Here is a 14,929-nt window from a genome sequence, read left to right on the forward strand (position 1 = left end):
GTCACAGCTGCTTTTCTTCTGTTTCTCCTTGTCTGTAACACTTTCATTGTCTACTGTTCCATCACAATGCACACACACACACACACACACACACACACATACATTTGCACTTCTATGCTTGTGACGACCTTCATTGGCACAATGCAATTCCTTGCCTCTAACACTGACCTTCAAGGTTACATCTAGCTCAATACAACTTGGATCTGATTGTTGTTGTTATGTCTATTATTTCTATCATTATATGTGTATGACGGAAAAAACCAGGTCATAACTCTAACGTGGACCCAATTCTAACCTTAAAAATCCCATATTGTAGAGAGTCAGATGTCCATATCTTTTTTGTTTATCAATCAGAAGAGAGGCTCAGAGCCTCCTCTCTTCTGATTGGCTCACCGACCTGTTGTTACTAGAGCTCCAGAGAGAAGCCTGAGAGAGGAGATGTGAAACTACACTGAGATGGTTTTTGGTTCTTAAAACCACAAATATATCTTCTTATGGATCAACACTTCAAATAAAGCACTGGAAAAATGGAAAACATGGGACCTTTAACTCTAAAACCCAACTCCTAACACTCAAACAGCCCTTTGAATGAATAAAGCGAGAACCAGGTCTTCACAAAGATAGAAGTACAACACGAGTACACAAGTGGGTTTTTCAGATTTCTTCACAGCTTCAGGTAGAGAACAGCATATTCATAGATGAAGGGAGCTGTCTTGTATCGATAATGCATGACACAGAAGGAGAGGGAGAGAGACATGCAGCAGCAGGAAACACCAGTCACCAAAGAGCCACGGCTCCAACTTTCAAGTCCAAAACACACTGTCTCTGCGTGTCTCTGCATTATTTGACACCCGTCATATGCACAATTGAAGGAACGGCGATGCTGTACGTCCACAAATCCACACAGCATGTTTACAATCTAATATAACGGAAATAAAGTCAAACTGGTGTGATGTCTAGCTTCAGGAATTCTCTCCTTTTTGATTTGATTCCTCACCTCCAGAGCCAACGTCTGCTCACAAGGAAAGGTCTGTTTTAAAAATACCTTTATAATACTGAGACTGTCAGTTGTAGGGATCTGGGTATTTGAGTCTCTCCTTGTCCACTGTGACAGCTACAACACCACAGAAGAAGAGATGCTATCAGCTGACAAGGTATAGCCTGGATATGCCAAGCAGGGGAGCTAGTCTGAAAAAAAAACAGAAAGTGTCGCTCTTCTGGAGTGTCGATGGTTCAACGTCTCAAAACTACAGCTGTGTGAAGTGGGTTTAAACACGCACCCCCCACAGTGCCAGTATGTTTTGGGCTCAACACAAAAGCACTCCTGCATGGAAACACACTTCAACACGGGGAAAAGACAAAATGACAGAAAACACAATGATGGAAAAAACAGATTAAGAACAAATGATGGAAGATTTGGTCTTTACAATTAAAAATTTTTGTCACTATTTGTCAATCTTTTCATCTCTTTTAACTAACTTCTACAGCTAACAAAAATGAGTAAATAAAAGACAATAGAGATTTGGCCTCAAAGGTCAATGAATCAGAGTATTCAGTCTAACTGGATCCAAAGTGGATTCAGCTATCTGACCCTAACACTAGTGAGTTCACAACAGTTACAATAGCACAGATATGGAAATATTAAGTGTTAACATGTTGTGGTTTCTGTTGAGAGTAAACAGAAGGGTCCAGCTTAATGCCATCACTACTTTTATCACACATGCACATTTTCTACACAAAGGATCTAGGTGTTTGCAGAAAGCCCCCAAATGACCCAACAAACCTGCCAAAACCTGAATCCGTGGTCTTGAAACTGAAGAAGACAATGAGAGAATGACACAGAGATGCATAAGGATGGGTTTGTCATTCAACTGAAAATAACCTACACTGCTGAGCAGTCATCATTTCAAGTGTCAAGTGTCAGTTCATAGAAAAAAGAAAAGAAAAGAAATACTTTCGGTACTTTTGGGTTGGACAGAAGAAGGACGTATTACAAACCGAGGCAACACTGAAGACAAGTTTGAGTGCAATGTACAAGGTATTTCAGATGCGTGTTGTTGTGACAGATGGAGAAAAAAAAAACATTGAAGACAGTTACATTATGATGCGTATGCGTTTCTTTAAATGTGTGAAAACAGATGCTGGGGATTTCACCTGCTTCAAATTCAGCGATTTAAATGTTTGCCTTTCATGCAACATTATCTTGACATCACTTATCATCTCTGTCTTATCTCACTTCAGTATTGTTCACTTCAAGGACATGAAAATGTGACATTCATTGAAATTCTACCACAAAATTAGTTGTTATTGTGAAGAGGTGCAACAGGGGAGTTAAAGAGAGGATGTGGAGCACAGTTACCACAGTGACCGCCTGCACAAATGACAGCTGGTTTCTCCTTCTCAGAGCAGATCCTTTGATATGTTTGTGTGCATGCGTGTGTGCATGCGTGTGTGTGTGTGTGTGTGTGTGTGTGTGTGTGTGTGTGTGTGTATGTGTGTACTAGATCCTGACCGATTCAGTTTTTTTTGAGGGTGATACCAATATTGGTTTTAATAGCTTTAGAAGACACGAAACAAAAACATTTTGTGATGAGGACATAATTATGTAAAATATTTTACAGTTGACAGTTTTATTCAGTATTTGACAGTTAACAGTAAACTCAAAAAGGAACGTTATAGTGATTTTAATAACTACAACAAAAACCAAGTTGTAATCAAGTTGATTGAGAAAAAATACCAAACATATATCAAAATACTGCCAGTGAAACATTTAGTGCTGCTCTACCATTGATTTTTGTTTCTGGGACAACATGCTGATATATACTGATATACATAATATAGCCAAAAGTATGTGGACAGGTACATAATTGTGTACATTTTGTCTAAGGTTGTTTGTCATGGTGGAGGTCCCTTAGTTCCAGATAAGGGAAATCTTAATGCTACATCATACAATAACATTTTAGACAATAGTGTGCTTCCAACGTTGCGGTTACAGTTTGTGTTTGTGTTTGGCCCTTTCCTGTTTCAACATGACTGTGCACAAAACCAGGTCCATAATGAAACGGTTTCCCCAGTTTGATGTGGGAGAACTCGACTGGCCCCGACCTGAAACCCATCTCACACCTTTGGGATGAACTGGAACACCAACTGTGAGCCAGACCTAATCACCCACTGGTGTTAGACCACACTAATGAGTGTCGGTGGCTGACTGGGATCAAATCCCTGCACGCAGTCTTCCCAGAGAAATGGAGGCTCTTACATCAGCAGATGATGGGCATGGTTTTGGAATGAGATGTTCAGCAATCACACGTGGGTGTAACGGTAGAGTGTCCTCATACTTTTGGCCATGTGGTGAATCTGTGAAACCAAATATCGGCTGATAATATCAGCCTGCATGTATCGGTCTGGCTCTAATATGTACTGTACATGCATGAGGGAGACGTGGGGCAGGAGGGAGTGACGGATGGAGGGAAGAGAGCTGGAGGAGAGGGGGGAGGAGCAACTAATTCAATAAGCTTTTTGTCCCTTGGTATGTCATCATATTCTCTCTCCCCATGCTCCTCTCCTTCTACCTTTGTCCTTCTCTGTCTCATTACTGCATCCTCTACCACCCACCCCTCTCTCCACTCATTGCTCATCCCTCCATCACTTTCTAGATTGCACCTCAGCCTCATTCTTTTCCCTCCTTTCCTTCCTTTCTTCCTTCCCCCTTCCCTGCCTGCACCCCATCCTCCCTTCCTCTCTCCCACACCTCTCCCTCCATCCATCCCTCCTTCCATGAGGATTAGCGGGCCCAGCGCAGGGAGCAGCGGTGGTGGTTTGCTGCTGCGACTGTGTGTGCCGACCTCTGTTTACTCTGATAATAGGGATTGGAAGCGTGCTGCTTGGCTTCCACGCAGCACCCACAGGGACTTCATTAAATCAATCCTGAAAACAAGAGTCATGTGAGGCCAAACTCCCCCACAAGCTCCTGCCCTCACCCCTGCATCCTTCAGACAATAGCAGCAGGTTTGCATTGTATAAGTAACTGCAACACATATCTCTGAGAACACACAGGCATGTACAAGTGGACTGAAGATAACAGCTGTATAATAATAATAATGATGGAGAAAAGAAATGGGATGGTGGGACTGCAGAGCGTTGGGAATGAAACAGAACACACGGAGCATACTGCAGCTTTCTGAGAAGTCAAGAAATGAAACAGGCTTTTACTGAATGAGAAATGGGGCTGAATACAAAGAGGGAGACCACTGTAGATACTGAGGCTGCAACTCGTCAAAATGGATGAAACAGCTTGTCCAGTGATTGCACTAAAATTTTAAAACACCTATTTTGCAATAAACATTGTTTAATAATTGTATGTAATTGAAAATTATATTGATTTTTGGCTTATAGAGCAGAAATTTGTTCGGAATTTAAAGCATTTCTGTTGTTAACCTGTGCAGTTAACTAGCCAGGACGTTTCATATGATTTCTTTTAAACTGTATTCAGTTTATAAGGTTACCATAGTTACACATAGACTGAGAGTAACTACTGCCTGAGAAGACAGGTTCTGGGGAAGCAAAGACCAGATGATCTATTTTTGTAAAAGTGCTTACGAATTTCATTTTTTACGCAAAATCTTAAGCAACTGAAGAAAATGACAGTTTCACCGAATACTTGCAGGGAAGATTCATGTAAATTACGGGGATTTGTTGAATTCGCATTACAGTTTTGAGGGATTCCTGGATGGACTGACCAATGATTATATTTATTAAAGATTAAATTAAATGTCATAAACAGTCCAAAACAACAGTGTCAAATGGAAGGTAAACTGGCTGCCAACCAAGAGGTCGGACACTCACTCAGTCTACACACTAAAGAAGACCTGAGCTGAAAATATGAAATGCCATCTCTGACAAGTCAGAGTTAATCAACAAAGGTCTAAAAACTGGAAGCTACAATGCAGCAACCAGTAAAATTCCTTATTCTATTACAGTAAATCCTGCACATTTCCTTTGAGCTTATCACATATTTTTGTCCAAACAGTCGGTGATGTCCTGTGAGTCTCAGCGGGGAGACGCTCCTCTGCCTCAAGCTGTTTATCTTTCAATTCTCTCAATTTTACCATGAGATTACTTTAGGTGTTTGGAGAGGGAGGAACATAATTTCTGAGCCAAAAATAAAGTCTGGGTATAAAAAAGCATTTTCTCTTGTTCTTAACAAGCTGAAAACCTATTTTACATTAAACAACTGTCATCGTCTGCCTGAGGAACGGGTGTTTGCTTTGGTTTTGATATCATTCAACACTTTCTGAAACGTGAAGCGACATTATCTGTAAATACATGTGTGGCAGATTGTCTGTTTAATGACGCTTGATATTTAGCTCCAGAAAAATCTGAAATTATTTGACACCTTTGGTACATTTTTAGAAGCAAATGAGCTTGAATGTTACAGCAGACGTTCTTTGCATAGAACAATGTGCTCAGCCTGATGTGCTCGGCTGGCTGGAAGCACCATGTGGACGTCAGACTCATCTCACACTTGTCCATCACCAGAGACTGATGCGATGCTAATGATGGCGCAGACTGATGTAAGACTTGCCACCATGGCAACAGCCTGCTGCTTCAAAGACATCAAGTTGGTACCTCTGCGGTTAAGACACGGTTGAGATTAGTGGACTTGAACTACTTGGTTAGGGTTAAGCAATGATCATGGAGACGGGATTTGAACAGCGGTCTCCGGTGTCAAAGTCAGACACTCTGTATGCACAACCATCAACTCCGACATCCTCCCTTTGCGATGTTATAATAATGCTGAACTACTTGCTCCTTGGCCTTTGAGGTCACTTGTCAGGAAAACAGAAACAGAGGTCATAGGTCAATGACCAGTGCTGTAGTGTTTATTTTCCATTCAATCTCAAATTATTCCACAAATTTTCCACTCAGTTTTTAATATATGTTTAAAAGATAATTCTGGTTTATTACAACTTGGATCTTGTTTTCATGGATTGTGTTATTTCTATTAGTAATAACACTGTATCTAAATGTGACCTATGAAGCACAAGATGAGACAAGTACGCTAAGTTCTCATTGTGTACTCATCAAGTGTTATTTATCCTATTTTACTCTAAATGTTACCCATTAAACCCAAGAGGAAAGAGTGAAGAAAGCGGCAATGTCGACATTGTGTCCTCATAAAGTGAAACGCTAAAATCTGGGAAAAGGCGACATAATAATAACTAAGTATAAAGTAATAAATAAAAATAAATCAAAGGGGGCAAGAAACATGCAAAGTAAGAACATCAGACAAGTTGTTCAAAAAAAAGAAAAAAGTGGATTAAACTTATTTGGAAACAAAGACAAGCTGAAAAACTATTACCCAGTTAGTGTTTTGTAAACATCCTTAAAAATCTATGGCCTGACTTCTTGGTTCAGCTTTGACCTACTGTGCTCATCGTGGCCATGCACACTCAGTTTTCCTTTGCAATTAAGGTTTATTGCAAACATCTGACATGTGCAAGCTTTCAGTTTTACCTCCAAATAAAGTGGTGTAGATAGATAAACTGCAGATAAACTCTTAGCTTGTGTACGACGCCTGCTCATGTTTCTCGTCCTGCAGGACTTCATTGGAGCTGTGTTGTTTGTCTTCACAGATCTCAGCACTAAAATATCCTTTGTTGAGTTTAATGTTTTCATAATCGACTGAGAAAACACGATCCAAGTTTAAATAAACCCAAATTATCCTTTAGGGACTTTTAGCTATAAAATTTATTTCCTACTGAACAGAGCAAAGCTGCCAAAGTTAGCTCAGACCTCACAGGGCTAAGATACACCAATCGGCTGTAAACTACGGCACTAACAGCACAGATATTATAATTAATATATGTAATATAGTGAAAAATTTAAAAGCACAAAAAGCAATCATGTGATCAACCTCCTTGGCCCTACAGTGTCTGTGTGATGTGGGGTGATGAGGAGAGAGAGAGAGTACAATGTGTGTGTATGAGTTGAGTCAGATGGGGCTGGATGGCAGGCCTTTGATAAACTGCAGCCAGCCCAGAATCATGAGGTGTTCCTGTCATTAGAAAACATGGGCCTCCTGCTGAGAGTGATATCAAAGGGCTGCAGTCAGTGCTGCTTCTGTGCCAGCTACCTGCTGCGTCAACACGTCTGTCACCACCGCCACGCTGGCCAGGGATCACACACACAGAGAGAATCAGGAGAGGAGAGGTTTTGTGTGTGTGTGTGTGTGTGTGTATACATATGTGTCGGTGATGACTTGTGGATGGATGGACATAGAAGGAAAGAGCGGTCAGACAGCAGGACAGGTTAGAGAGTGTACTCACTGTCCTCCAAAGAGCTGCATGCCGAGCAGGGCAAAGACCACGATGAAGAGAAAGAGGAGGAAGAGCAAGCTGATGATGGACTTCATGGAATTGAGGAGGGAAACCACGAGGTTCCTCAACGAGTTCCAGTATCTGAGAGAAAGCAGCAAACACACAGAGGGAGGCTCAGAGACATGATGGATGGGGACACAAAATACCACAGAATAACACAACAAAGCTCAAGAAAAGAGAGAAAGAAGCAGAAAGAGGAGGAAAGAGGGACCACACTGGCAGGAACAGCTGTGGGTAGCATAAAACAAATCAATGCGTCAGGGTCTACAGCTGCCAGTTTCACTGAATCACGGGATTACAGCTAATCTAATGAAATAAAAGGATTTCCATCAAACTCTAACAGGATTTTCAGTTCAGAAAGACAGGAATTAAGACAAAAGTGACACCAGTGTAACATAAAAACCTCATATCTACAAAATGTAGTTTTAAAACGATTCACACAGATTTGATCAAGTACTCTGGGTTTTTGATGTAGATGTGCTCATTAGTTGCAGTTACAGTGATCACTGAATGACAGTAACTGTGACTTTTGCTTTAAGTCTTGCATGATTTTCACTTCTTTAATTTTTAATGCTACTGCACTGTCATTGTAAGGCATATCATATGTTGTTATGTTTATAACAGTTCAGGCTATTGGTAGAAGACAGAATGGTATTCTCTACAACACGTTATGAAAAATCTTACAAGGTTTTTGCCTGTAACATACACATTAGTAAAATACTTCATCAATGAATAAAACTAAAGAAGAGATATAACAACCATGTCCACGCTCTGAGCATTGGTTCTCTAAAAAATCTACTGTGAAATGATCAAAAAAATCTTCATAGAATTTTGGGACTACAGCTCCCATCATGCTTTGGGTAATGTAAAAAGAAGTGGATTTTTCGATCTGTGTTCTCGTCATCTTGTGTCGGCAATCAAAGTGTTTTGCTCTGCCTTTTTTGTTGAGGATAGCCTCAGAGCTAACTTACAGAGCAATCCCAGAATGCATTTCATGTCAACAAGTGGCAACGGTGGACAAAGTTAAGACAGGCTCGTAGCTGTCATAACTTTCATCCTGTGACTGTTATTAGGTCACTAGCCTGACATTTTTCAGGCGATAAAGTAACCATTTAAATTTCATACAAATGGTTGACGCCTATTGGAAAATTCGTTATGACGCTTTCAGAGATGTGAGGACCGACTCGACAGTCATCTCTGCTGCTCCAACTGCAAATCAGTCACGCTGCTTCCTTGGGAGCTTGGACTACAAAGTTAAACTTGCCAAATTCAGACTCTGAAGTACACAAGTCTGAACTTGTAGTACTCTATTATTATCTGATGTAGTTGAAAGCTTCAACTGAACCCACATTTTCACCTGTAACATGAACAGTTATGTGGTCATCGGCGCTACTGATATCAGTGGAGAGTTCAGCTTTGATTGCAGCAGTGTGTGAATGAACTGTGTGTTCCTGTCTGATTTATGTCACTGAGAGGAAAATTTACAGGCTAAAACAATCATGACAGGTCATAAAGAGCCCAAAAATCTGGTATTATGTTGAAAGGCTGACAGTTAAGAGATGTGTGAAAAATGATAACAAGCTTTTCTGACTAAATCCTGTTGTGCTTTTTGTCTGTAGTTTCATGTGTGTGTGTTGTCGGATGTCTACTCACTTGGTGACTTTGAATATCCTGAGCAGTCGCAGGGCTCTCAGCACACTGATGCCAAATGATGCTCCTGGTTTAATCATGTCCCAGATCACCTCAAAAATACTTCCCACAATCACCTGGAGAGAAGAGCAGAGGGTCATCAGTCATCATCTGTTTGGCTCTGTTTCAACAAGCCATTTAAAACAATTTAATATTAATCAAATCTCGCCCTGAACCAAACAGAACAGGCACCGCTGGTTAGTGTTTAGTATCTACCTGAGTGGAACTGCTGACAGCGACTTACCCCAAAATCGAAGCAGTTAAAGGAGGAATGGAAATAGTTCCGCACTCCGAGTCCGTACATCTTCAAGGTCATCTCAGTCAGGAACAAACCCAGGAACACGAACTCTGCTGCGTCTGTTTACCACGTGGCCAGGGTAACAAAACCAAGAGGAACTAGTTTGATATACCATCGATATCAGTGAGTGTCTGTGAGTATGTTGCGCATTTGTATGTGTGACTTACAGAGGGCCCTCGTAAGCCACTCAGGTTGGTCATAGTGAACTATGGCCACACACAGAGTGTTGAGTCCCACCAGACACAGGACGATCCAGTAGAAGCTCTGAGCCTTCACCATGCGGCGGATGAAGAAGCGGATCCTCTTCTCCTTACGACGGAAGTAAGACGAGCTGTCCATCTTGCTGCCGCTTTTCACGCTGGCTCGACCAAACGGAGATCCAGGCGGAGCTGGAGGCAATGACGAAGAGGCGAGGGGAAGAGAGGAAATGTATGAGTGTACAGGTTAAATATTTGTCAGCTTCCCAGTTTACAAAGTGAATCACTGTGTGTGTGTGTGTGTGTGTGTGTGTGTGTGTGTGTGTGTGTGTGTGTGTGTGTGTGTGTGTGTTTGTTTTGTCTTCTTCCTACTGCCATGATGAGCAACATCCCCATCATCGCCTCTCTAATCGAGAATTTGAAACTACATTTGCTTTCCCGCTTGCTCGGGCTACTTTTTATTGTGACTGCAGGCACAAAAAAGCCATTTTTGATCTAACCCCTTCATGTGTGTTGATTTATCAGTTTTACATTTTGTTTTACCTTTGACCACACCCAGCATCACTGACGGATGCAGCTGGGTTTGTTTTTTTACGCACCTGTAGCCAGAACAGTGACGTCACAGAGTGTGTTCAACTTTTGGGGAAATACTTCCTTAGTTTTCTTATTAAGGAAGTTACTTTCTCAAACTTTCTTGCTGAGAGTTAGATGAGAACATTAGTACCACTCGCATGTCCGTATGGTGAATACGAAGCTAGAGCCAGCAGCCGCTTACCTGAGCTTAGTATAAAGACCTGAAACAGGGCTAAACAGCTGGCCTGGCTCTGTCCAGAGATTTACAAAAAAGCCTAACAGCAGCTCCCGTAACCGGCTGTAGTTTCACAGGGAGTTAAAAGTTTTTCTCACTGGCATGGTGACCGTCTGCCATCCTTCCAGCCAAGAAACAGTTCCAGCATCTAACTCCCAGTAAAACCAGACTGAGCTGGGGCTTTTTTGGGACTTGTTTACCCATTTCCACCTGTTGATGCTGTATTCCTCCTAACAATGATGCATTCGTCTTCTTTTTCTTTCAGTTTTCCTGAGTTGCAGCAGGATTGCACTTGTGCCTCGGGTCACGTACACTGCACAAATTAGTTGGCAACACCTACATGTATTTGTGTCTGGAGTGTGCTACTACCAGTGACAAGAAATAAAGGTTTTTGAGACACTATAGTTGGGTAGGAATCTAATCCACTTCACATCTGTGAATATGCACAGAAAAAGATGTTTGAGATAAAGACTATAAACTGCCAACAACATTTACCTGAGGGACAGAAATAAAAGCGTAAAAAAAACACCTGAACACTCCTTGAATTTTACTTGCAGCTGCTCATTAAAAAAAATATGTACCTAATATCTCTATGTCGTGCAGCAGAACTGCAGGCGTAATGTGTGAAGCAAGCGAGATGAGACCACATTTGATTGTGCAGTGCACCTATTCCCTTGGCACTTAATTTGATGGAAAACAATCATGAAATGAGAGAGTCTGAAAAAAGTAGCATTTTTAAATTGAAGGCAACAAAATGGTTTCAATTACCATGCTTCTGTTTATTTCCAACCCACAGACAAGCAATTACATGTTGTCTTTGTGTGGGACTGTTAAGTCCATTAATATTAAAAAGTCTAATTTTAATATGCTGCAGGTGATTCTCTTGCCATTTTAATTTTACAGTCTAATTAGGGAAAGTTAATTATACCTCTTTTCCCTCAAGGTGATATACTTCCACAGCCAGGAGAAACAGTTTTAGGTCTCCAGATCTGCATGGTGCTAAATCTGAGTTAGTAATGTACATGGTGAAGTTTGTGTGAGATATTTAACACCATGTTTTATAGTGTTGAGATGACGTGACACACTAATCTGACAAATGGGGACCAGAGAGTCAGAGGACATGTTCAGTGGTTATGTTCAGTGTGGAAGACAGGCTTTTTACAGCGGCTCTTATTGTAAAGGTCGACTGTGTGGACAGACAGCATGTGAAGGTCAAAGGTGGTCTGCTGGAGGCTGTGGATAAAAAGATGCAAGATTTACCAACAGAGGAGATGTCAGCAAAAGGGTCCTCGCCCTCCTCAGCACCGATCAGGTCGTTTTTACCTTTCTTGGCTTTGCCTCGTTTCAGGACTGTGAGGAGAACAGCAGAGACCGGAAGGGAGAAAATAATCACGTATGAGTCTTAATAAAATATGATGTAGTAATGAATTGTAATGTTGGAACGGTGCTGTGCTGTCATGCAAAACACTTTATTGTGAAATTGTTAAAGCAAAGAAGTTTGTTATAGCAAAAAAACCAAACAAAACAAGCTTTTTAAAATTGAATTTCAATGGAGGAACTCTCATCCAAATGCAGGATATATATACTGTGTGTGTGTGTGTGTGTGTATGGATGGCAAAGTAGAGGGGTGAGCTAATTGGAAACTATGAATAGCAGACATCAATCATGTTTTTCATTTAGAGATTTTCTGCCTTCCTGCTTGAAGCCAGCCTTGGAAATGAAAAACTGCCACCACGACATGAATGTGATCGTCACGTGACCAGCTCCATGTCACAGGAGCTGTGGGCTCGTTCTCAAGATCTACAACCCCGGTTCTCCACCCGAAAGGGCTGCTGGGAGGCAGAACCGGGCTGCAGAACAAATGATGAGGCTGTGAGGCTGAGATACGCTGCAAATGTCTCGTCCTTATCAGATCCTTTCTGTTTTATGACTGATCCTTAAAAACCTTATTTTCTCAAAACAAGTGAAACAATCAGACGTGCAGTAAGAAAATCATAACGTGTTCAAACCAACTGGTTCTTGTACTGAGTCTTTGCTTCTTCAAGCAAGACGGAATAAGGCAGGATGCTGCACTAGAATTAAATATTTCCTATGGCTATAACAAGGTTAATTTGAAATAGTTTTCATTTTCACTTCACTCTTCATTTCAATTCCACACAGCAACTACTTTAAGTTCATCCTTCTTTTATCTCTAAATGAAATATCCATCCTGAGAAAAATATTATCAAGGATAATTTCCTCAATTTCTTCTTAAAAGACTAGGTAGAAGGAGGATAAATTGTTTTAGTTATTGAGTCAATCAACTCTGATTGACACTGTGCACCATCACTTATACCTGTCATTCATCTGAAGAAGCCCAACTCCATATTTTCCGCTCTAACAACATCAGAATGGCTTTTTCTACTGCTGTGGATTCAGACATTTTAATCCCTCATATGTAACTAATTGAGAAAATCCGGCCGCTGGCTGCTGTCACTTCACTGGAGTCGTCAGCGTGGATTTGTTTACAGTTTGTGTCCGTTTTCCTGGCAAACGCATTTCCATGTGCGTATGTGTCTTGGGGAGCGTGGTATGGTGAATTTATGTTAACAAATCCAATCAGACTAAAGCTGTAAATCCCACTAATTAACCCTCCTCACACCAGCACTAATGGACTGACATCATAGGTGAGAGATAGGAGATAGAGACAGGGAGTGAGAGAGAGAGAGAGAGAGACAGGGAGTGAGAGAGAGACAGACAGACAGACAGAAGTAACAGTGTGCTCTTTCTGCAATAAAGGCAACAAGAGTACAGCGTGAAAACCATGATTAGCACTCCAGTAACAGGCTGATCGTAAGTGCTGATTATGCGATTGCACTTGCTGTGTAATTGGCTGGCTTGGCTACAAACAGCCCAGTTTGCAGTCACACAATAGGGGGTTACTGTTAATGTGAGGAGCCATATGTTAACTGTGATGTTGTACTGTCATTTTAACACTATTAAAAGTAAGCACTGTGTCAAAAAAACTAAATTAAGGACACATATGTCTATGAAATACAAGTCTGACACAGAATCATAGGTTACATCCTGTTTCTCTAGAGGCCAGAGAAGTGGTGTGTCTCCTCTCTTGGCAGATTCAAAACTATTCGGGAGGAAAACAGATTGTGTGATTTGGGAGAAATAGAAAGTAAGTCCCATTTTCTTTTGTGATTTCCACACTGTGGTGATTTAATAATCGACAAAACCCTGAAATATTCTGGTGTACAGATGATCAAAAATCAGAATGGTTGCTTTCTGTTTATGTTTTTAAGTTTGGTAACTTAAATGGTTTATTATGATAAATGGATTATCTCAAAAGCCTGGAATATTTTCGCACTATATAGAAAAGATTTTTTATCAGAGATTTATTGATTTTGTTGTAGTCAATGAAGGTCTGATAATCTGATTGTTAAAGTTATCTGAATTGTACTGTTTTTGATTTTGGACTTTGAAAATAAATGTACAGGCTGTAATGAAATTACTTTAAATTGAAAATCAATTGTTGATGAGGGCTAGTTATGAAACCATTCTAAAACCAAAGATTCAAGTATATGTCCAATTTTCAGAAAACTGACTTCTAGAAGTCATTTATTTTGAAGAAATATAATCTCGGTCTGGCTCTACCAGGGCCGCTAAAGTTCTCTAATTAACACGTCATATCTTGTAGGTTTAACACCTACACAAGTTGTGGTGTTATGCAGGACTAATTTTACTATACTTATACTGACTATAGCTTTTCAACCAGTGGAAACTGCATGAACAGATCTTAATCATTTCTCAATATCTGTCTGTTCTTAAGTACAATCGTAACTATATCAATATTTCTCAACGTGCTTTTAAGAAAATAACATATCTGTTTCTGAAAAAGAGTATTAACTTCAAACCTCTGCAAGTATCCAGCTAACTGTGAATAAGCCTGCACTTTTGCTGGTGTAAGGATTTATTGACCAAACAATTATATTAATAATAATTCATTTGTAATAAGCTAAAAAAAAAAAAATCAGGCCTGTGTCTAACCAACAATTGTATCAAGCTAACAGCCCAGCAGTTTGAGTTATAATGTGTTGAGAAATACAAAAATACAGCATTTTCATCTATTGCTAAAATGTCCCCCTACACACTGTGTGTATACACAGATCGGCCCTTTAAGGAAAACCCTGGACAATAATCAGAACAATTCAATTACACCTATTCTCCACACGTTAAAGAGATCACATTCATGGTGAAGTGAGTTCCCGATGAATTTATGTACAGCAGATGGATGCTACACAGCATCAACCATTAGATGGAAATGATCAACACTACCTCTTTGTGCCTGGTTTACCATTGGCCTCCTGTAGTGATGGACCATGGTAAAGCAGGAAACAGATACACAGCCCTGTTTTCACCTGGAAGGTTTTGTTTCCTCTTGTACCACGCACCGTCCAGCGGGGACTTCTCCTCTGCAATCTCGTCCTCCTCCTCCAGCAACACCTCCTCTGCAGCAGGAGAGAGAAAGGAATGACTGACTTTCTTAACAATTTGTCATGTTTTTCTAACC

The 14,929-nt window shown here is 40.6% G+C and overlaps 1 protein-coding gene across 3 annotated transcripts in view; it reads right to left on the bottom strand.

Annotated features, from left to right (window-relative positions):
* cacna1bb (calcium channel, voltage-dependent, N type, alpha 1B subunit, b) overlaps positions 1-14,929 on the bottom strand; it is a 167,903-nt gene that overhangs the window by 62,337 nt on the left and 90,637 nt on the right. For all 3 annotated transcript variants that reach the window (XM_087172233.1, XM_087172232.1, XM_087172234.1), the window contains exons 11-16: positions 14,778-14,867; positions 11,632-11,721; positions 9,534-9,755; positions 9,313-9,425; positions 9,033-9,145; positions 7,329-7,460 (exon numbers count right to left, since the gene is read on the bottom strand). In XM_087172233.1, coding sequence (XP_087028359.1) covers positions 7,329-7,460; positions 9,033-9,145; positions 9,313-9,425; positions 9,534-9,755; positions 11,632-11,721; positions 14,778-14,867 — 760 coding nt within the window. The remainder of the gene's footprint in view (positions 1-7,328; positions 7,461-9,032; positions 9,146-9,312; positions 9,426-9,533; positions 9,756-11,631; positions 11,722-14,777; positions 14,868-14,929) is intronic.

Source organism: Seriola lalandi, unplaced genomic scaffold, assembly GCF_002814215.2.
Source record: "Seriola lalandi dorsalis isolate HSWRI2012SDOR001 ecotype SW California unplaced genomic scaffold, Sedor1 jcf7180002052129, whole genome shotgun sequence".
In the NCBI taxonomy this organism is placed as follows: domain Eukaryota; kingdom Metazoa; phylum Chordata; class Actinopteri; order Carangiformes; family Carangidae; genus Seriola; species Seriola lalandi.